Source organism: Doryrhamphus excisus, chromosome 10 (assembly GCF_030265055.1).
Source record: "Doryrhamphus excisus isolate RoL2022-K1 chromosome 10, RoL_Dexc_1.0, whole genome shotgun sequence".
In the NCBI taxonomy this organism is placed as follows: domain Eukaryota; kingdom Metazoa; phylum Chordata; class Actinopteri; order Syngnathiformes; family Syngnathidae; genus Doryrhamphus; species Doryrhamphus excisus.
In genome coordinates this window covers 17,670,808-17,692,293 of record NC_080475.1, presented here as the reverse complement: position 1 = coordinate 17,692,293, position 21,486 = coordinate 17,670,808, and the positions used below count along the sequence as shown (strand labels likewise).

At 43.5% G+C, this 21,486-nt stretch overlaps 1 protein-coding gene across 4 annotated transcripts in view; it reads left to right on the top strand.

Annotated features, from left to right (window-relative positions):
- Positions 1-21,486, top strand: part of rerea (arginine-glutamic acid dipeptide (RE) repeats a) — a 129,774-nt gene that overhangs the window by 80,505 nt on the left and 27,783 nt on the right. For all 4 annotated transcript variants that reach the window (XM_058085132.1, XM_058085135.1, XM_058085134.1 and 1 more), the window contains exons 4-6: positions 15,768-15,873; positions 17,729-17,825; positions 19,516-19,620. In XM_058085132.1, coding sequence (XP_057941115.1) covers positions 15,768-15,873; positions 17,729-17,825; positions 19,516-19,620 — 308 coding nt within the window. The remainder of the gene's footprint in view (positions 1-15,767; positions 15,874-17,728; positions 17,826-19,515; positions 19,621-21,486) is intronic.

Sequence of the window (21,486 nt, the reverse complement as noted above, 5' to 3'; positions counted from 1 at the left end):
TCAGGGCTTCCGGCATGGTGAGCGTGATTCTAGTTTCCAGTTGGCTAGTAGCTGGCCAGGTGTCCATGCACCAGTCACGTCATTCCATTTGCATAAAATTGTTCATAATAATAACAATGTCGCTGTAGCCGGGTTAATATGTTGACCACTTATGTAAGTGGGGTGTTTTGGGAGATTGTTTCAGAAGGCTGTTTGGGCGAATAAATGTTTCCTATTTTGTGCGTTCTTAGGTATGTCTGAAGCGTTTTGTATTTATGTGAGACACGTGTGTTCATGTCTCACATAAAGATTGTGGATGATGGCCAAATTCCTGTCAAAGAGAGGCAATAATGGTAATGATATGTAGGAAGGTAGGTAGGAAGAATCCAAATGTTACTTAATCCTAACCCTTCTCCATGTCTCAGCAATTCCAATTTGTGTTTGCGTCCTGTTTAAGTTGTTACCCATACCATTTTCTTAAATGCTTTGAAGCACATCTGAAATGTACTTCATGTTGAGATCCTGCAGTGCTGTTGTTATCACATTGAATAACATGTCTGTATTGGAATATTGGAATGCACGTCTGTTTGATCCGGCCACAGCGCAGCATAGCGCAGCATAGCGCAGCATAGCGCAGCATAGCGCAGCATAGCGCAGCATAGCGCAGCATAGCGCAGCATAGCGCAGCATAACACACTGATTGTATCTCACAAAGCTGCCCACGGCTGGTGCCGACCACACATCTTTAGAAAATAAACCAATCCAAAGCATGTAGTTATGTTTGATACAAATGTATATGAATCATATATTGGGTTTTTTTGGTGTGGATCCACACCCAAGCACTCATGAGGATTTCTGGGTAGCTGCCAAACCCAACTTTATTGGAGTAGATCAATTCAGTCAGATTCAATATATTGATAATAAACGGTGATTTAGCTTATCAAAATGTGGGATTTTAACCTTCAACTGTATGTGTTGGATCCCCGATCCCACCCAGAAGTAGAGACTGGACATTCCCAAGTTTCTCTAAACAGGTTACTTCAAGGCGTCTCTGAATGGTAAGTAGCTTTAGCATTTTAGCCTTTTCTACAGCATGGGTAAGCTGTAAAGTGGTCATGACACTTTTCTTTGCGGGACCAGTGCATAAAAAAACTTTGGTAGATCCACTGCTTGTGGCGGGAAACGGCTTGTAGGGGTGATTACCTTTTTCATCAGAAGAGGACGGAGCCTCTGAACAGTGGGGGTTGGTTGGTGTGAGGCTAGGGGTCATTTTCATAAGGCTTTTTAAAAAGCTGAATCAATAAGCCGGCCCTGTTAAATAATTCATTCTTGAACGTTGGTGTTTTCCTAAGCCTGCACTCTGCTTTACGTTACACATTTATGAACATATTGGTGATGCCTGTCGGGGAACGGCCAAACACGTCGACGTGACAAGGACTGGAGGCTCTTCTACTGTAGGTTAAGGGGCCAGCCATACATTATAAGTGCTCATATTTACATATAATCTTATCACGGACACAAAAGTCAGGACTGCATGACTACACACTGTACCAAAAAAGCAACAATAACACGTGATGATATAGATGTTTGTTCCATCCCAGGGAGCAATTTTACAGCTTGGCTTGGTTTTGTTTGGAGTTATTTCCATTGTGCGGAAGTGACTGCTGCTGGTTATTAGTGTTTTACATTTGCAGTCCCTCTGCTCTTCTCAATGACACTTTTTTCAAATCAAGAAAACCAAGAAGACGGGTTTACATGGCTGCCTAGACGCCGCTAACTTTGGAATGTGTTGCAAGCCTTATATCCTGTACTCTTGCTGAGCGTGTAAGCTGTACCCCATGTAAGGCCCACATGCCTTTGCTGAGCCATTTTGACTTTGCCGGTTGCAAACAGTCACTTTAATATGAAGTCATTAAAGTTCCATTTGAATGGGGGTAGTGGGAAATAACATGGTATACCAGCACAAAACAAGTTTCATGATCGATTCTACGACAATACATTTTGATCCACAAGTGCGTGTAAAGGATTTCTGCATATGTCACATCTGGGATGTTGTGTTTTTTCCTCTGACATGAGACTCACCGCTTTGAACCGACATTAATAATAATAATAATAATAATAATATGTGGTTGTATGATGTCAGCTAAAACCTACAGTCGTACAGTCATCTACTATACCACAACTCCTCCTAATTCGCTCAGCATGATACTGGCATGGAAACAAGAGTCCAGAACATTCAGAGACACTGCTTTGTTTTCCCTCTTAAATAACACAATAATAACACAAGTTTAAGTTATAATAATGACTTAAATAACACAAAAAGATCGATATTTATTATAACAAATATGCTTGTGGTTTAACGCTGTGGAATTGTTTTCACAAGGCATTCACAGTCGTCTCATAATCGGAATGATGAGTGCCTTAGTCCAGTCTTGGGAAGGTCACTTCACCTTGCCTGGCCTCCCCCTGCAGTGGGTGCAGTAACCAGACACTAAACACATTTGCGTGGATTGGTCACGCTTTAATTGGATTGGCCTCCGCTCTAAAAACAGTCAGCTAATTTTACACCGCATCCTTGTCTTCTCCCACTTGCCGTTTCTCCTGTCCCGTCACACCCCGCAGCCTTCACCTCCTCCATGTTTTCTCGACTCAGCTCAGGCTAATTTGCAGCTTACTTAACGTTTGTCAGGCCAATTAAAACAAAAAAAAGAATGAGATCCAACAGGAAGTAGGTGTTGCCGCTGAACGATGACATGCCTTCCATTTCTGCCAGCTTCAGAAGAATAACAAAATTCTTGACATTTTTCGTTACATTTTATATTCTATATCCTCCACCACCCCAGGGAAGAGCATTCATCACTGAAAGACACCCCGGTTCTCAGCTTGTAAGGCAATAATCATTACAGTTTAAATGGGTAACATCTTTAACTGGAGTGGAGGGTTGTGGACAATAAACCATGCGACCGGATGTCCACTTTGATTGGCTGCATTTGGATGGATAAGTATCAGCCATAAATCCTTAGATTAATTGATTATGGAGGCATGCACCAAGCATCTCAAGACTAGCAACCAGTCGACTGTGCAAGTCTGTAAGAAGGCGAGAGCCTGGGCTGCCGGCGAAACAATTGTCCCACGTGCCCTGTAGCTTGCCATGACTGAAGACCAGAATGGATGTCAATAGTAGCTAGTTTATCTTATCTATTATGTAAAACTAAAACAGGAACATCAACTTAAAAGCACTAATTGAATGGAGAACCACCATCCACCAGTACAAGCAGAGTTTGTCTTTCAGAGAGAAAATGTAGCGTTGCATTGTCTCCTGTTTAGGGCTGCATGGCGGTCGAGTGGTTAGCGCGCAGACCTTGAGACCTGAGTTCAATCCCACCCTTAGCCATCTCTGTGTGGAGTTTGCATGTTCTTCCCGTGCATGTGTGGGTGTTCTCGGGGGACTCCGGTTTTCTCCCAAAATCCAAAAACATGTTGGTTTAATTGACGACACTAAATTGTCCATAATCCAAATTGTCTATGGGAATGGTTGTTTGTCTATATGTGCCCTGTGATTGGCTGGCTCACCCGAAGACAGCTGGGATAGGCTCCAGCACCCCCACGACCCTCGTGAGGATAAACTGTAGAAAATGAATGAACTTCTTTTGGCCATTCTGCTTGCCAGTGGCATGACAATGACTAATTTACTCATGTTTTTAAAAGATATGCTTATTAAATACATGTATCTAGAATTGTATATCAGAACGAGATTTACAACCCTACTGAAGTGCAGGTGATCCTTGCTGGCATTCCACCCAGCTCCAACTGGGCTGTGGAGTGGGACTGTGAAGCAGCATAGCAGCATAGACGCTATTTGCGATAGAGAAGACATTTCCTGTCATCAAAGGACCGAGCTGAGCTATCCTGCGTGTAGCTGCACTCTTTTCTTTTCCTGCCAGACTCAAAACCCGCTTTGTTCATTCCTTTTCTAAGAATGGATTCAACAGCTCGTGGTGTGGTGTTTGCTAACAGGCATGCCTTTGTTCCAGCAGGAACATTTGTTGTATTTTGTCTGCTATTAAATGAGCGTCTTGATAAATGGTCAGAATAACATGCTTTTTCAACAGCTGACAAATGTCCCAGATTTTAATCACGTCTATCCTCTCCTTGTTTCCACGGTTGCACTAATTCAGTCTAGTGTCCTCATAGCGGCCGATCCCCGCATATTTTGGGAAAGCTATAATGTTGAGCCGACTAAGCTTTCTACAGGCATTTAGCTGGGCTACCCATATACAAAGCAGCGTAATGGCCATTCATGTGAGGTGGAATCACGATTTGTGGGCTTCACACCATTTGCACTTTTCGCTTATGGCATTCTTCGACTTATTTCACATTACGCCCCCTCACTGTAGCATGGGTGTGGTTCGGAATGAGTCTCTTCTGGATGATTATGATGGTGTTTGTCAGCTGAGGCTGTAATTTCAGCTACTGTGGCTTAATTGCGACTTAGTTTGTCAATGAAAATAATCACTTTGAGCCTATCTCCGCCGTGACACTGCAGTGCAGTAAAAGTGCTAATTGAACAGCTGAAGGTACAGGAGGAGAATATTGACTAACACTATTGATTGAGCTCTCATATCGACCTCACTCTACTCGCTTTGGTTGGGCTTTTCTTACCTCAAGTACTTAGCCCCAGCCACCTTACCATTACAGTGGGGGTGGGGGTGGGGGGTGGGGATCCTGAAGAGAAATTTAAATAACAGCCCTGTTCTCATTGTGGTTGGCTATCCGGGGCACAGCAGGAAGCGGTCGTAATAAGGTGCAAACTGTTTGCTGCCATGCTAAAAGGCCATCAAAATGTGGGGTGGGAGCGTATATTATGGGATGCTACTGTACGCTTTTTGCTGTGTCGGAGAGAGGTTACATTGAGATGATCCTGCATTGTGTCAGCTTGTTTACTATATAAGCTCTTTCGGACAAAAACCAAAATAAATGATCGTAGGAGGAGATTCATTGAATAACTTGAAGATGGCTGGACATGCACCAGCGATACCAAAACACTAATTAAATGTCCTTTTTGATCAATGGTGTTGCATCCCACCAGAGAATTCTACACAATTATGCCAAGCCACATTGCTTTTTTGCATTTAATTTGTCCCCAGTTTGTACCGGCTAGTTTATTTAGCTCGGCAATATGCTGCTGGCACAGATGAGGTCATTGAAGCATGTAAAATCTCCCTGGGTGGTACCCAGTTTACACAGGCTGTTCAAATCCTTTGTCTGTCTTTTGCGTTGGTGCCTGTGGCATCTACTCCGTGTTACTGCCTTGACTATAGAGAGCCATGTAAGGAGTGCGTATTGACTCAGTCTGGCTCTGCACAGAATCGCAATGTTGTCAAATCCTACCACAGCCATCTTTAGCACCAACCTCAGCAAAAAAAAAAAAACACACGGATACAGGTGGCTGTATGCCAACATGTTTATGTGCTATGCTAACAGGCTATAACAAGCATATTTATTATGCTCATATCTCTTGCTATGCTTGCAGTTGCCCTGCTGCCTTGACTGAAAAGAAACAGTGTTCTCATGAGGCTGCTGCAACAGCCACTTAGCTCTATAACCACCAGAGTAAAGCAGGACTACACATTCCTCACCACAGCTTGCAGTGTCTGCATGCATGCTTGAGTGCCTCTTTGTTTGTGTGAGCAGTGTGTGTGTGTGTGTGTGTGTGTGTGTGTGTGTGTGTAGTCACTCCGAGCTGGCGGCCTCAGAGGGAGAGAGGTGAAATCAATGCAGTGGGTTATGAAGAGAGGCGAGGTGAAGGGGAGGGTGAGGGAGGAGGCTGATCAATATCATAGCAGCAGGGTGGGGTAATATCCACTTGAAGCAGAGTGGGGGTGAGGGGGGGTTAGCGAGAAGGGGGTAGAAAGATGTGTCGAAAGCATGCAAATCTTTGGGGTGGCCGTAAACAAGAGGCTTTGTGTCAATCACCAGATGAAGTGACGCATTGAACATTCTTCTCCATTCCAGCCACCACTGGGGATAGGAGGATTGTTTGCTCGCCTGCTGCCTGCCCATTGGCCCAGCCCTGCAGTGGGGGCGTGGATGCAGTGTGCTAATATATGAGCTGCCAGGGCAGCAGAGTAGTCTGTATTGACGACTGGATGGAATCTTTTTTCTTAGCCGAGCTATCACCAGCATGTACACATGCGGCTATAAGAAGAACTTTGCCGGCAGCAGCCAATAGCGGGTGCATGCCAGTCATGCTGCAACAATACAGGAAAAAGCCCACCGCATAGCTCACAGCTCTCTTTATCCGGGAAGTGTTTGCTTTAGCCATGCAGGCTACACGATACAGCGGCCCACGTCTTCTTTCTGCTTGATTTAACTTCAAAGCCTCGACTGAAATGACAGTTTAAAGCTGGGAGACCCGATATGCCGGTGAACTAGCCATTGCTGTTAAAGGACTTCCTCAGCAGTGCTTTTGGAAGTCCCTTCCAAAACACACGGCAAGCATCGCTCATCTGCTTGTGTGTTGCGGGATGCTGGTTTTTGGGTTCTCCTGTAGCCTTTTTCTTTGCTCTTATTCATTTTCTGTTTCCAAGCCTTGGGCACGCTTTAACAAGTCATTTCACTGACCTGGCCTCTTATCCCACAAACAGCACTGATGTGATCCAAGACATACATGTAAAGAAAACACAGCCACAGTTAAAGCTCTGACCTCTGTCTTTCCTTCCTTTTGATTATTGATTGTGTCAGGCTTCTTTTTAAATTTACGTTTATATGCTATCAAATCACCAAGAGAACTGCACGGCATGAATGGATCCCATTTAACCTTCAGCCTGCAAGATAAAGTGTACACACTGCACTGCATTATCCCATGTATTATTTTTTTAATGCCACACCCATCATGGTGTGACAATGAGGCTACTGTTTCTGTCGGTCTAGACGAGGAATCATGTGTTTTAGATCCTTTGAGCACTGGCCATGCCTTGTTGTTGCAGCTGGGTTGTCTACAATAAATCTCTTGTTGCAGCACAGCAGGAGGCTGCTCAAAGCGTTTTGTGTGTGTGTGTTATTTTGCTACACAACAGTATTTCATTTGCGTTGAGTAACTGTTTGATTTTGTGAGTTGCTTCTGTAGGCCTGCGACTTCCAGTACACATACATGTACTGAAAATGCATCTGCGCTGATATCATCGTCACACACAGATTGGTCATGTGCATGCAATTGTTTGGATAATGTACAAAGCATGTGTGCTCAGCCAACCCCAACCTACAACCACGGTGTACATGATGTATTACTGATAAAGTCCAGTGTTGTAGCCAGAGATGGGCTGATACCAAGGTCACCTTCATACGGGCAGATGGGGAGGGAGGAAAGAGAAGATGGATATCTACAGAAGCAGTAACTCGATAAGATGGTACAATCACCACCAGTTGAGCTGTTCCGAGTCACGTGCGAAGCGGTCTTTCCAGTTTCAGTGAAAGGATCCGTTTTTGCATGCCATCACTCTCCCATCAGCAGTTCCCAGCCATGAATCACCATCATTCTAAGGTGTCAGATTGTCTCTGAGCATGCATGCAGAAATAGTCCATCACAAATATTCATGTGAGCCAAAAATCAGTATACGGATCAAAAAGATCCGCTGTGGCGACGCCGTAATCAGGAAAAAGCCGAAAGAAACAAACAAAGCCTGACTTGCACACACAGAGAAGCCACACACATACAGACAATGCTTGGGATGGGCATGATAATCCATTGGGTCATTGATTGATTGACCCTTAAGATTTCAGGTCATTTGATTGTTGATTAGAGATGCAAATTGTGTCAAAAGATACCAATGATTCTCAAACCTTTTATAGAAGTATCAATATTTTGCTCTGTTTTTTTTAGTGTATGATGTTAATGGGCATTTGCGCATATTAATGCACATTTGTAAGTGAGCCCCGAAAGAAGTTTGGGATGGCTCAAAACGCTGGGTTTCAAAAGGCGTGGAAAAAATGCCCCTTTATGACATCACAGAGGGACGGACTTCCTTATATGGTTCATAGTTAAGAAGCACTTTGGGCGTGTGACATATCACAGCGCTGTGGGCGTGCCCAGAGGCAGGCCGTGGGTGGAATAAATGAAAACAAAGCTTTGTGTACGGGTTATTGTGTGTAGCTGCTCTATAGGAGGCCACAACTCAATACATTCATTCATTCATTATCTACTGCTTTTTCCTCACGAGGGTCGCGGGAGCCTATCTCAGCTGTCTTTGGGCGAGAGGCGGGGTACACCCCGGACTGGTCACCAGCCAATCACAGGACACATAGACAGACAACCATTCACACTCACATTCATACCTATGGACAATTTGTCACCAATTAACCTAGCATGTTTTTGGAATGTGGGAGGAGAAACCCACATATGCACGGGGAGAACATGCAAACTCCACACAGAGATGGCCGAGGGTGGAATTGAACCCTGGTCACCTAGATGTGAGGTCTGCGCGCTAACCACTGGACCGCCGTGCTGCCCCAACTCAATACAAAGGGTGGAAAATGAGCATAATAGGTCCCCTTTCAATAAAATATGATTTTAATAATATACATTGAAATTACTTATATTTGATAAATTGAGTTAAATAAGACAATTATTTCTATTAAAATATGTTTAATATGAGTAACATTTACTAGGTGAAAGTCATTGTTTTCAGTGTAGACGTCGAAGCTATATGTCGATGCAGTCTTTACAATGTCCTCACACTTTTCCTGTCATTTCTCACCAAATCATATGTCATTTGCACTCCCATGCAACACCCCTTTAGTGTGAAACTTCGACTTATATATTTGTGTGTGCGTGTATGTGTTCAATCGGGCAGGCTTCAGCAGGCTTTCTCATTTCCTGTCTTCCATTACTACACAGTCAGCCCAGTCCTGCTCTGCCACGCTCTGCCCAGGGGGCCACACACACACACACACACACACACACACACACACACACACACACACACACACACACACACACACACACACACACAACACTAGGATTAGTCAGCTGGGCGAATGTCCATTATGAACCCACACACACATACAAAAGCCTAATGTTCATATCATCATCACCCCCCCCCCCCCCCCACACACACACACACAAATTTGTCCAGACAGTACAAGTGAGATGTCTCATTAGCTATTCAGACTGCGCTAATCAGACAAAAGCTAAAACAACGTCTCCCAAGTAAAGGCCCTCTAAACTAAACAGGTTCTGGCACTTTGCACAACACAAACGTGTGCTGTCCCTAAAATGTCAGCCGTCTTTGCTCTGTGTGTCTGACGCATGGCCGTCGCCTTGAGAATAGACCGGTGTCAACTGAGAAAACACACACATGCGACGAGGCACGCATATGCAGCAGGCAGTTGTCAAAGTGAGCTGCTTTGCCGCGTCTAAATGAATGGCGGAAGGCAAGGCTGGGAGTCTGTATCTGGCTGAGAGGCAGGGCTTGAGAAATAAAGTCAGTATTATGATCTGAACAGCAGATATGAGCTCCACTAACCGCCTCCATCTGTCCTCACACAGCCCGCGTTTGAAGTCTCGCTTGGATCCGCATTTTAGTCACAGCCTTGTTCTTTTTGTGTGCTGCCTAAATCACTCCTCGGTGCTTTGTCTTGCTCTTCTGAAGATAATCATCATTATGACTGATTGTGTTGTTGCTTTTAATCCTTTCTCCCTTAGTCCCCCCCCCCACCCCCACCCCCGTCCCCCACCTCTCTCTTCCCGAAACAATCATGCAGCAGCAAGTGTGTTGGTGGCAAAGACAAATATTTAGGTTGGACTGCTGCTGGCCATTTTATAGAGCCAGCAGACAAGGTCACAATAGGTTAGTGCTCCATTCCTACCCCCTCCTCCGTGGGGAGCAGTATGGTCAACATCATCTTTTCTTATGGTAATGGTTTTATTTCATTTGAACATGCATCAGATTCCAATTGAGTGCATCCCATAATCAGTTCACAGTTCCACATGTCCAAAAGGAGTAGGAAGAAGCAACGCTTATTAAATCCTACCCCTCCATCTGGTACTTTTACAATCAGTAACTGTTACATTTGTTCACTTCCTGCTTTCCACAATACAGTTTAAGGTTGTTTTTTTTTTTTGTTTTGTTTTTGTCCCGTACCGAAGTAGGAGGCGATATGACCATCCAATGACATAATGGGTACCATAGTAAGTGTCAATATAGTGATATATATAGCACATCATGACTGGTTCAAGACTCTTCATCCTTGTATTTAGCAAACATCAACTGCTTGTATTGTTTCTTGAATTGGCTCATCGTTGTGCATTGTTTGAGGTCCTTACTCAATCCATTCCATAGTTTGATTCCACATACTGAAATGCTATGGCTTTTTAACGTAGTCCTAGCATAGAAGTGTTTCAAATGTACTTCTTCCCTGAGATCATATTTCTTGGATGACATTTTTAGGTAATTGGTTATTTTTAGCCTTATGCATTATTTTAGCTGTTTGAAGATGAACTATATCAGCAAGTTGAAGTATTTGTGATTTTAGAAATGGTTTGTGATGTTGATCACTTTTCCCTGAGGGACATATTGAAACACTTAAATGAGGGAAGCTTTTTCTTCACTTTCTTGAATTAATCCATCCACAAAGCTCCCTAGTAGACAAATACTGGTCCGCAATGATGTCATCCTTGTAGGACTCTTACACTCCCCAAGTTCCAAAACAAACATCTTGATTCCACCATGTTATATTCTTAGCAGTCTGTAATTATTGTGGAAGGAGTTGAGCATTCAGCTAATGTTATGGCGTTCAAAGTGACAAATAGTAAATGTTAACATAAAAAAGGTTAGATTGTGGCGGTTGTACTGTATTGTGGCCATGCCATGCCATCCTTAAAGCTGCTCAGTGTCACCGGCTCAAAACTGCTTTTTTCAATCCAAAAATAGAAGACCGCCATGACCAGGTAGCGTAAGTTGCCAACAGCGAATTACACCAACAGATTGTATAAAGAATGTCGTCTGTGTCAAAAATATAATGGTAATGGTTTTATTTCATTTGAACATGCATCAGATTCCAATTGAATGCATCACATAATCAGTACACAGTTCCACATGTCCAAAAGGAGTAGGAAGAAGCAAAGCTTATTAAATCCTACCCCTCCATCTGGTACTTTTACAATCAGTAACCGTTACATTTGTTCACTTCCTGCTTTCCATAATACAGTTTTTTTTTTTTTTTTGTCTCGTACCAAAGTACAAGGTGATATGACCATACAATGACATTATGTGTACCATAGTAACTGTCCATATAGTGATATATATATATATATATATATATATATATATATATATATATATATATATAGCTCATCATGACATCATGATAACGTTACAATTGCAAATGAAACTACATAAATGGTCCCACCTGAAATGACTTGTCGCTCACGGCAGTCCGGCAGCCACTACTATACACGTCTGAAGCACGAACACAAACACAAAGGCAGTCCAAAGAAGCGGTCAACAATTTCCAACCACGTCGTCGTTACAGCTGACGTTTGGGGCTAAACTTAGCCAAATCACCATCATTAGCTGACGACCAAGAAATGCGCATGAGTGTGTTACATGCGGCATGCATTCTGTACTAAAAGCAGGAATAGGGTGGGATATATTACCACCCTCTTGGATCCGTGTGCAGCAGCAAGTGTCATGCCTCAAAGTGGAGGCTTTCAGGGCGTTTTCAAAGTATGGGGTGACAGACGCCTATCAGGGACACGAATCAGCTTGAGAAAAAATAACCAGCGAAATTTAGTTATGTCATAGGTGCAATGAATTGGTTTTTAATTCCCCAGTTTGTCCCCAGTATGCCATTTGGGCTTCTGCGTGAGCTTCATGTTGGTCTTGCATGGACCTGCATGACAAAAAGGTCTGATTGCATGTCCGCAATGCGCCTATGGGAAACAATAATAAAGCATGCCTGCTTTATTCTGGCCTGAGCAGCCATTTGCACACACACACAAAGGGCAGATTTGTCCACTTTGAAACCTTCATCATGTTGTCTAATGCTTTACTGGGCTGACAGACAGGCCCAGTGTGTTCAAAGCAGGGGCGGCAATTTAATATCTCAAGCAGTTAAGGCAAAGGGATGCAGAGGCACCCCGGTCTATACACAAAGGTTCTGCCAGAACTGCCACCACAGCTGGGACTTACCTCACCCCCATCCTCTCCTCCTCCTCTTGTATCCCTCTATTCACCCCCCCCCCCCCTTCCACGTTTGCCAGGCGGGGAAGCAGACTCTGCAGTTATCCTTCAGAAACATTGTAATCAGCGTTTGTTTAGTGTTTATTAAATGTGCTGAAGACAAGAACGCTTCAGGGCTAGGTTGTCCTTCCTCCGTCATCCCAGTGGCTGAGTGCACGCTCTGAAGCCCATACATAGAGGGGGGGGGGGGGGGGGGGGGTGCAGAGTGGAATTGTGCTGCTGTTGCCTCTCACAGCCTGATTTAGATGCTTTCTTTTACATCTGACACTGGCTCCATCTACTGTAGGGCTGGGAGAAAAAAGTGACGCTTATCATGAAAGCCTGTTTTTTGTGTGTGTGTGTGTGTGTGTGTGTGTGTGTGTGTGTGCGTGTGTGTGCGTGTGTACTCACTGCTGGCTATTGCTAAATCCATCTCCTTTTTTCAGTCATGGAGATGTTGAAGATTGCATGAGCACAGCAGATCCAGTGTAACTCACCAGTTTATGTTCAGGCTAAAATATATAGTGTGTGTGTGTGTGTGTGTGTGTGTATGTGTGTGTGTGTGTCGTCCAGATGGAAGTGCTTATGATGTGCTGGCACATCGCTCCGCCTCACAAAAAGAGGCAGAAAAAAAGGTAGAGCAAGACGTACTAAAATGGAGACAAGCAAAGTAAGAAGTGTAAATCCCTTCCAATCGGCGACATCATCTCTGCGTCCCGTGTGTGTTGTTGCTAGTGCGTGTGTTGTTGTGTGATCCCCCCAGCCTCTTGAAGATTAGGCCTCCACATCTCATCTCTTTTTGCAAATGTCACAATCGGTCTTTTGCTCCCTGGTCGGAGGTGAGAACAGGCGCCCTATCCAACAGATCACCCTTGGTGCCATTTTGAGCTTGTGCCGGTCATTGCCACATGGCTGCCAGCAGTGATGAACCGTGCTCTCCAGGCATACTGTCTAAATAAGCTGTTAGCTCCGCAGCCTCCTAGCCAAGCCGGAGTGCTTGACATTCTTTGCTAACACAGAGCGGCTGCTGTCCCTCCCCTCCCTCCTTCTTGTCGATGTGGTGGGGGTCAGCCTCTCCTTCTTTATTTCTGGCTGCCACCTTCTGAAGGAAGTCATAGATCCTGCTTGCTGATGTCGCTAGAGCGGGGGGGGGGGGGGGGGGGGGTCACTAACAGAGTTAGCAGAGGAAGAAGAGCGTGTTTGAAAGGCAGAGAAAATAAACAGAGGTTTCCTGTTAACGAGATGTACTGGGGCCCTGGCGTGTGGGAGCACGAGGGTCTGGTTTTGTTTAAAAGCAAAGCTCTAGTGTTACAGTGTGCGGGGGGGTTGGGGGACTGCGAGGAGTGGAGGGCATTGGGTTTGCAGGTTAAGGGTTGTCACAATGTTCCTTTAGTAATAACTTAATTGTGCAGGACACCTTGAACCAAAGTACAGGGGAAGGCCTCACTGCTGGTTTTGCATAAAAAACCCTGTATTGATTTCAGCCTATTCCCGCCCCCCACTTCCCCACCTTCTTATTTCAGCCTTTCTTTCCTTCTTTTACGATTTACTGCCCTAAGTAACACAGAGTGTTTCCTGTGCCTTCTCTCTTCATTGTGACTGCCGGTACACAGGACCCCAGATGCGGCCTCCCAAAGAGAACTGCTCAACCATGGTGGGGCCGAGGGGGGGGCAGCCGCTTGAAGTCGGCAATGCCCGCGTTGTCTCTGCCACTTTCTGAGGCCCATTGCTTTATTAATACAGATAAAGTCTGTATTTCAATTATAATGGTGCCCCCCCCCCAGGTTTATATTGCCAAACTTAATGGCGGGCTGGCCTTGTACCCTTGTATTCATAAGTCCTGCCTTAATCCAACCCGTCCCCACCTCTCCTCTATATATAGTGTCTGCTTTCTGTACTTTTTTGAATTTCTACGTCTCAGCAGTGGCTTTGGCTCCTCAGCTTGCGTACCGAGGGCTTCCGAAGGAGGCAGAGGACAGAGCCATGTTTAGCCTCTGGCACGACACACAAAGATGGCTGACATTGTGCAGGGCTTTGGCAGCGAGGAAGCTCTTGGTGGATCCCTTATGTTGTTTGGTTTCTATGGTAGATGTAATAAAACTCAGCAATATTTTTATCTAGGCTGTCAGCACTTCAGCACCCCATCATTTACCCGCCATCTTGCCACATTTTTACCGAGTTGTCATAATTGAAAGCTATGCTTTTCTCTCACATCCACTCTGTATGTTGCACTCTCGGTTTCCCTCACACTTCCTTCCACGAGGGTTTCATGCCACCGCAAGCCTTCCAAACGGCAATATGCTCTGGAGAGTAGCAGCTATTTTGGATTCTTAGTAACTCCTCTGCAATGCACCTTCATGTTTTTCAGCATCAAATGAAGGCAGCACACTTGTAGTGTTTACGGTCCTTTGAGTATGAATCATCTACTTTAAGCCCAGATAACCGCTTGTTTGGCAGGAACGGTCCAGAAGCCGAGCATGCCTGTAAAGTGGGTGACATCACTGCACAGATTTCTTCACACTCGGAGGAGGTTCTGTCTCTCTGTCGAGTGTGTGCTTATTGGTGAATACTGAGGAGTTAAGGCAGCCGACTGACTGTTTAACATGTCCAGGCTCACTTTCTCCTCCGTGCTCAAGGTTGAAGGCACAAGGGGAAAGAAAATCCAGGGGCGTGCTGGAATGAAAACTGTTAATGAAAAGAGGAGGGCAGCAGTTTGGAGGAGAATGGGAAAACCAGAGGTGGAACCAGGGATGCTTGGCTCAACCCCCACGCCCCTGTGGCAACATTGTAACAGAACAATGTAATCAAAATACCTGACCTCATGTCCTGTACACAAAAACAAGAGATACCAAGGAACTGAACAGGGATGGACTTTTGTGCAACCCCATATTTCCATGGATCATTTCCTATTTTCTGGTTTGTGTGTCATGCACAGTCACAGTCTCTCCTAATAGTCTGTCAAACTACTGCAATGCTAAATTGCTTTTATCTGAAGCCACAATGAGTAGATCCTAACATAAAATCAAATAATAATATTTTGCCCATTTAATCCCTGGCTTCATCTCATCTCTGACGTCACTGTTTCCTCTCACCCGTCCCTCTTTTTGTGCTGTATGTCTTCTCACCGCAGTGTTTCCACCTGCTGGCCATCTGAACAATTACATGCTTTCTTTGTTGTGCACTTCTATTCCAAAACCGGAAGATGGCAGCATACTGAGCATGGACAAAATCATGCCAAATGGCCTACCCTGTGAATTTAAAATATTTTGAGACAGACAAAGCATGGATTGAGGTGGAATGAAGCCACTACTTCTGACGATACCTTTCCCATGCTCTTCCATCCCTTGTGAATGTACTTACGCTCCCTGCTTGCTGTGCTGGCATCATCCACAGAGCCGGGTCCAAAAACTAGAATATTGTGTAAAAGTTCATTTTCTTTCATAATATCTTTCAAGTATTCCAAACCTTATTTGTCAATTGATATTTTGATGGCATAGGGCTGAAGAAGCGCCCAAATCCATGTGTCCTAATATTACATGTAATATTATGTGTCTGTGTGTGTTGCAGAGTAAACGGGACCATCTGCTGATGAATGTCAAATGGTACTACCGCCAGTCAGAAGTGCCCGACTCTGTCTACCAGCACCTGGTACAGGATCGTCACAATGAGAATGGTGAGACTGCACAATGTTACACAAGTATCCGTCCGCCACACACACACAACTGGCTGCTTTCCAGATGTGTGAGGGATGCGGGAACAAGCTGCGGGTTGCATTGCAAACAGTAAACGCGTGTGACGGGCCAATACAGTGGCGGTGCATCATGGCCTGCTAACAACATTCCTTCAGGGCTGTCAAGTAACCTTGCAAATAACCTGCACTGCCATGGGGCCCTTGAGCACACACACACACACACACACACACACACCCACACACACACACACACACTGAACAGCAGCAGGGGTTCTCGTAACACATAAACGTGTCTTTCTCATACATCATACATTCTCTTTAAATAAATATAGAAAAAGTCAAATATAATCCTTTTATTATAAATTTAGCAATGCTCAAATCTTCAAAGAAGTTTAGGGTGGCTCAAAACGCTGGGTTTCAGAGGGCGTTGCAAAACTGACTCTCTGCCCAAACTCAGGCAGAAGTTATTGTAGTGGGTGATTCCCAGCAAGAGAAAAATATTTTCATCTGTGTTTGTGAAATATCCGCCAAACTGTTGCTGAAACCAGAAGTGGTGTGCTCTCACCGGGAAAGGTGCATTAACGTCGGACACACTGTGTGCGTCCACGGAGAGTGAGAGCATGTGACCACATTTCCACTACCGATTGTGCAGTTGTCTGCAGTTCGTGAAGGCAGTGCCCTCACGTCCGGCTTCTGAGCGGCACTTATCCACCTTTTCACAAGTCACTCACCTGGTAGCGGTTCCCATGATAAATACGCTTTACGTTTACGGCACATAATGCAGTGGACTCTAAATACTGTATATGTGCTGGCAGAGGATGTATCCAGCGGTCACACGCATAAACAAAACGTACTGTAGTCGCAGCTTAACAAGATCAAGGAAGAAGCGTTGATTTGATATCATGTGGTATCGGAACCAAATACAGTACATTTCTGATTTGTCCACTGCAGGGTAAACATGGAAAACTGTCCGCAGTGTGTCCTTGCAGCAGGGACTATTACCATTTGGCAGTGGCGTCATTAGGCCTATTTTTAGCCCTGAAAATGTTCTAAGCCCCCCCTAAATAATTTTATATTTTTTATTGATTTTTATTTATTTATTTATTTTTTTACCAAAAAAATCTCTGACAAAAAATATGAAAAAAAGCAGGCTAATAAGCAGGCTAATACTAGCCTACTACTACTATAGTAGTAGTAGTAATAATCAGAAGAAGAATAATGATGATAGTAATACAATAGGCTAATGAATAATATAATTATTATTGATTATTCAATAATTGATGACTGTCCACTGGACAGAATGGTTGCAGCGGTTTTGCAGTGTAGATTGTGTGTACTTGTGTACATTTAATGGTGGCCTAAAACAATTGAGTATCTCTACTAAATCTGTCCAAAAGTGGGAAAGTTATATCCCGCTTCTTCATTTGTTTTGGGGATTTTTTTGAATGTCTACTACATTCATTCATATCCTGTGCATCTTCAGGGGGCTAACACCCCCCCCCCCCCCTTCTCAGAACCTAATGACGCCCCTGCCATTAGGGTTAATATCACGAGGCCCAACTATAGTGCTAAGAGTCGTCTCATTCATCAAAGCACTGCCTCATTCTCTGTGCTGCTGACGTGTCTTAACCCCTGCAAGAATAATTGAAGTACAGGACTGAATATAATGTCCTCACCTCAGAGGAATATACTTTATGGACTGAGTGAAATAAACCGACCCCCACCTGTTCCTGTGTTGATGTGTACGATAGCACCATCATGTATCTTTTTCTCTCCATGCTGAGCAGATAACATCCTGCATTCTGTCAAACTGCATTTTTGTTTATTTGTATGACAGACTCTGGACGAGAGCTGGTTATCACAGACCCAGTGGTCAGGAGCCGAGAGCTCTTCATCTCCGACTACGTGGACACATACCATGCTGCTGCTCTCAGGTACGTACAAACATATATCAGCATACATGCTGTACTCACACATGTACATTTGGTCTTCACACAACTTTATGACCTTCATATTATGTGTGGTACAGTCCATTCTCTTAGAGATTATACACCACTCCCTTTGTGGGATGCAATCTGTTCCACATTGACTTGAATGTAAGATTTGTCCCTACAAATCAGTCTGAAAAAGACTTGAAATGTCGGCTTGGAGATGATCTAGAGATTTCTACATACAAACCAGCAGGAGGCACCAGACATATTTTCCCCATGCAGCCAAATATGTTTCTGTTACTCACACACACCAGTGACCAGGAGTCCCGAGGAAAAACGTGTCTCAAAGGTTGTGCAAATTGGCAAACAACAGGAGGAGCTGTAGGCTGCTTATCTGTTGACGAGGCAAGATCAGGCAGAAGTCATTACCGTGGATGCACAGCAAAGCGAAGAAAGTGAAATACTATAATGGAAACATTTGCTGATATTGTGTTGTGATGAGTTTGCTGAAAGAGAAAACTGGTATGTTGTTGACTGTCAGTGACTGATGGATGGACTGCAAGATACAAAACTGGGAGCAGCGGTCACTGTTTAGCCTGCCGTTGAGTAGAGTATATGTCGTAGAAAAATGATGTATTTACGTGCCGACAATGACACTTGACAGAATGACTGCAGGATACAAGATGAGTGTCAGCACTCTCTGTTGAGCTCACCAATTGGCCTGGAAATCCATATTATTCTAAGATCCTTAGAAGATGGTGAGTAGAAAAAAGTGTGGATTTACTTTGGCACGCGTTTCCATGGTCAAACGTCTTTTGGGTTCTGACTTTGTATTTATTTCCATCCGCGTCAGTGCTGGTGTTTGCCCTGGTCTGGGTCTAGGATAGATAGTCGGGACAGCTGATGGTCGAAGCATCCTCCAGTAATACACATTCACTCCTAAACGTGTCTGTGGCGCAGTGTCAAAACAACTGTCCTCCAAATGTGTCGAACACAACACAGAAATGTGAACAGGTTTACTCGGCTAAGAAAATCAACAAAAAATGCATTCTATTTCATATCCTGTACTTCATGGGCATTTCCGGGTGGGTGAGTTCTAAGGAAACTTCACTTCCTCCTCCTTGTCAGAGACTGTTTCAGTGACAAAGTGTACCAAAACTGTATTTTGTGTGTTATTTTCCATGGTGAAAATAACATGTTAGGGTGACATGAGCACTTTAAGCAACACCATTAGTTAGCAGCACGGTCTTCCAGCAGCCACTGACTGCAACTTCTCCACAGATTTGACTTTTCCTTCAGGCTTTTGATTCACGGGAGGGAATTCCGGTGGGACGTAATCAGGCTGCAGCTCTCCTTAGTGCCATTTAATTCTTTTCATGGGATGCAAATCAGTTGTCTGTGCAGGAGAGGGGCTCTGATATCTGTTATTGTTATAGAGCATAGAGCCTGACAGTGAGGTGTTGGAGGTAGTCCTATCAAGACGTTCATCAAGTGACTGATGCTTTACTGTGTGTCCTTTACCTTTTTACCACCGTAAGCCTTGTACCCACTGCACATTTTGTACACACTTGTAGTTTACTTTTCCTGCATTTGGCACATCTATGATGGAAGTCAGCGGGAATTTGACTTCCCACTAAGGATTCACTTGGTAAACTACTGGTGTCTGATTGTCTGTTTGTCTGCTCTCCTACAGGGGGAAATGCAACATATCACATTTCTCCGACATTTTTGCTGCCAGGGAGTTCAAAGCCCACATTGACTCCTTTTTCTATATCCTTGGATATAACCCAGAGACCAGGTAAGCAGATCTATCTTCTGTCAGTTTGTCTCCACCCTGAAATGCTGTTTACTCCTTTATACTGGATAAAGAAAGTAAAAGAATATGGATGATGACCATGAACAATTTAATTTGCATTAAATGATACGTATCAGCTTGGCGAGGCTGCATAGTGGCCTTGCAGTCAGGAGGTTGATGGTTCAGATTTCCGTTGGATCCAAAGTCACAAGCTAGAAAGACTGGTTACTCGGCTTCCACTTGCATAGTATGCAGGTTTTGGCGCCATGATAGTAAGCGGAATCCAAATGCAATGTGAACTGTGAAATTGTGCTAATAGATCAGATGTGTCATTTAAACCAGTATGTGTCATAAAATGCGATAGATAGATTGTACTGGTAGATGTAAACAAACAGGACAATGGCCAACAGTCGAAGTGGTCCCACTCAATATATTTTGAAGCTGCTTTTTCTCTGTGTGAGATTAGTTGAATTGAAAGTCAGTGATGGTTTGCTTATTTAGCTTTTAAAACAGGAAAAGATTTAAAAACAATCAGGCCTGACTTGGCATCCATGCTGTTTTTCAGCAGGTTCCAAGACACTGATTGATGCAGAAGTGTTACAGTTTTGGATTTTAAAGTACAATTTGATGTTATCACATTATTAACAAGGAGAACTGCACTTTTTTTTTTAAATGTTACAAATAGACGGTGTGGACATTGAAAGGGTGAACGAAAATACATTTCTGGGGATCACAATAGATGAAAATATGAGCTGGAAACCTCATATTACAAATATACAACATAAGGTGTCCAGAAATATTTCAATATTGAACAAAGCAAAATTTGTTCTCAATCAGAAATCACTCCACACTCTTTATTGCTCTTTGGTTCTACCATATCTTACTTATTGTATGGAAATATGGGCTAATAACTATAAAAGCAATCTTCACTCGCTAAATGTACTGCAAAAAAGGTCAGGAAGGATAATTCATAATGCTGTCTACAGAGAACATACTAACTCCTTATTTCTCAAATCACAAATATTTCAACTTGCTGATATAGTTCATCTTCAAACAGCTAAAATAATGCACAAGGCTAAAAACAACCAATTAGCTAAAAATGTCATCCAATACTTCTCTACAAGAGAGGAGAAATATGATCTCAGGGAAGAAGTACATTTGAAACACTTCTATGCTAGGACTACGTTAAAAAGCCATAGCATTTCAGTATGTGGAATCAAACTATGGAATGGATTGAGTAAGGACCTCAAACAATGCACAACGATGAGCCAATTCAAGAAACAATACAAGCAGTTGATGTTTGCTAAATACAAGGATGAAGAGTCTTGAACCAGTCATGATGTGCTATATATATCACTATATTGACACCTACTATGGTACACATTATGTCATTGTATGATAATATCACCTCATACTTCTGTACAAGGTGCATTATTTAAAAAAAAAACTTGAACTGTATTATGGAAAGCAGGAAGTGAACAAATGTAACAGTTACTGATTGTAAAAGTACCAGATGGAGGGGTAGGATTTAATAAGCTTTGCTTCTTCCTACTCCTTTTGGACATGTGGAACTGGGAACTGATTATGGGATGCACTCAATTGGAATCTGATGCATGTCAAATAAAATAAAACCATTACCATTACCAATGTTGCCCATAATTCCCAATCCTTATGTGAAACATGAACACATATTTCTTCCCCTTTTCTGTGTATAATAACAGCAGAAAACCAGATAATTCCAGCTAGCTTACAATGCTGTCTTTGGGGTACACCTATTTCTACTGTGAATCCCTCTAAAAATAAACCTCTACCAACGTTGTATGGTTATATATCCATGCTGTGATCATGCATTAACACGTACACGTGTCA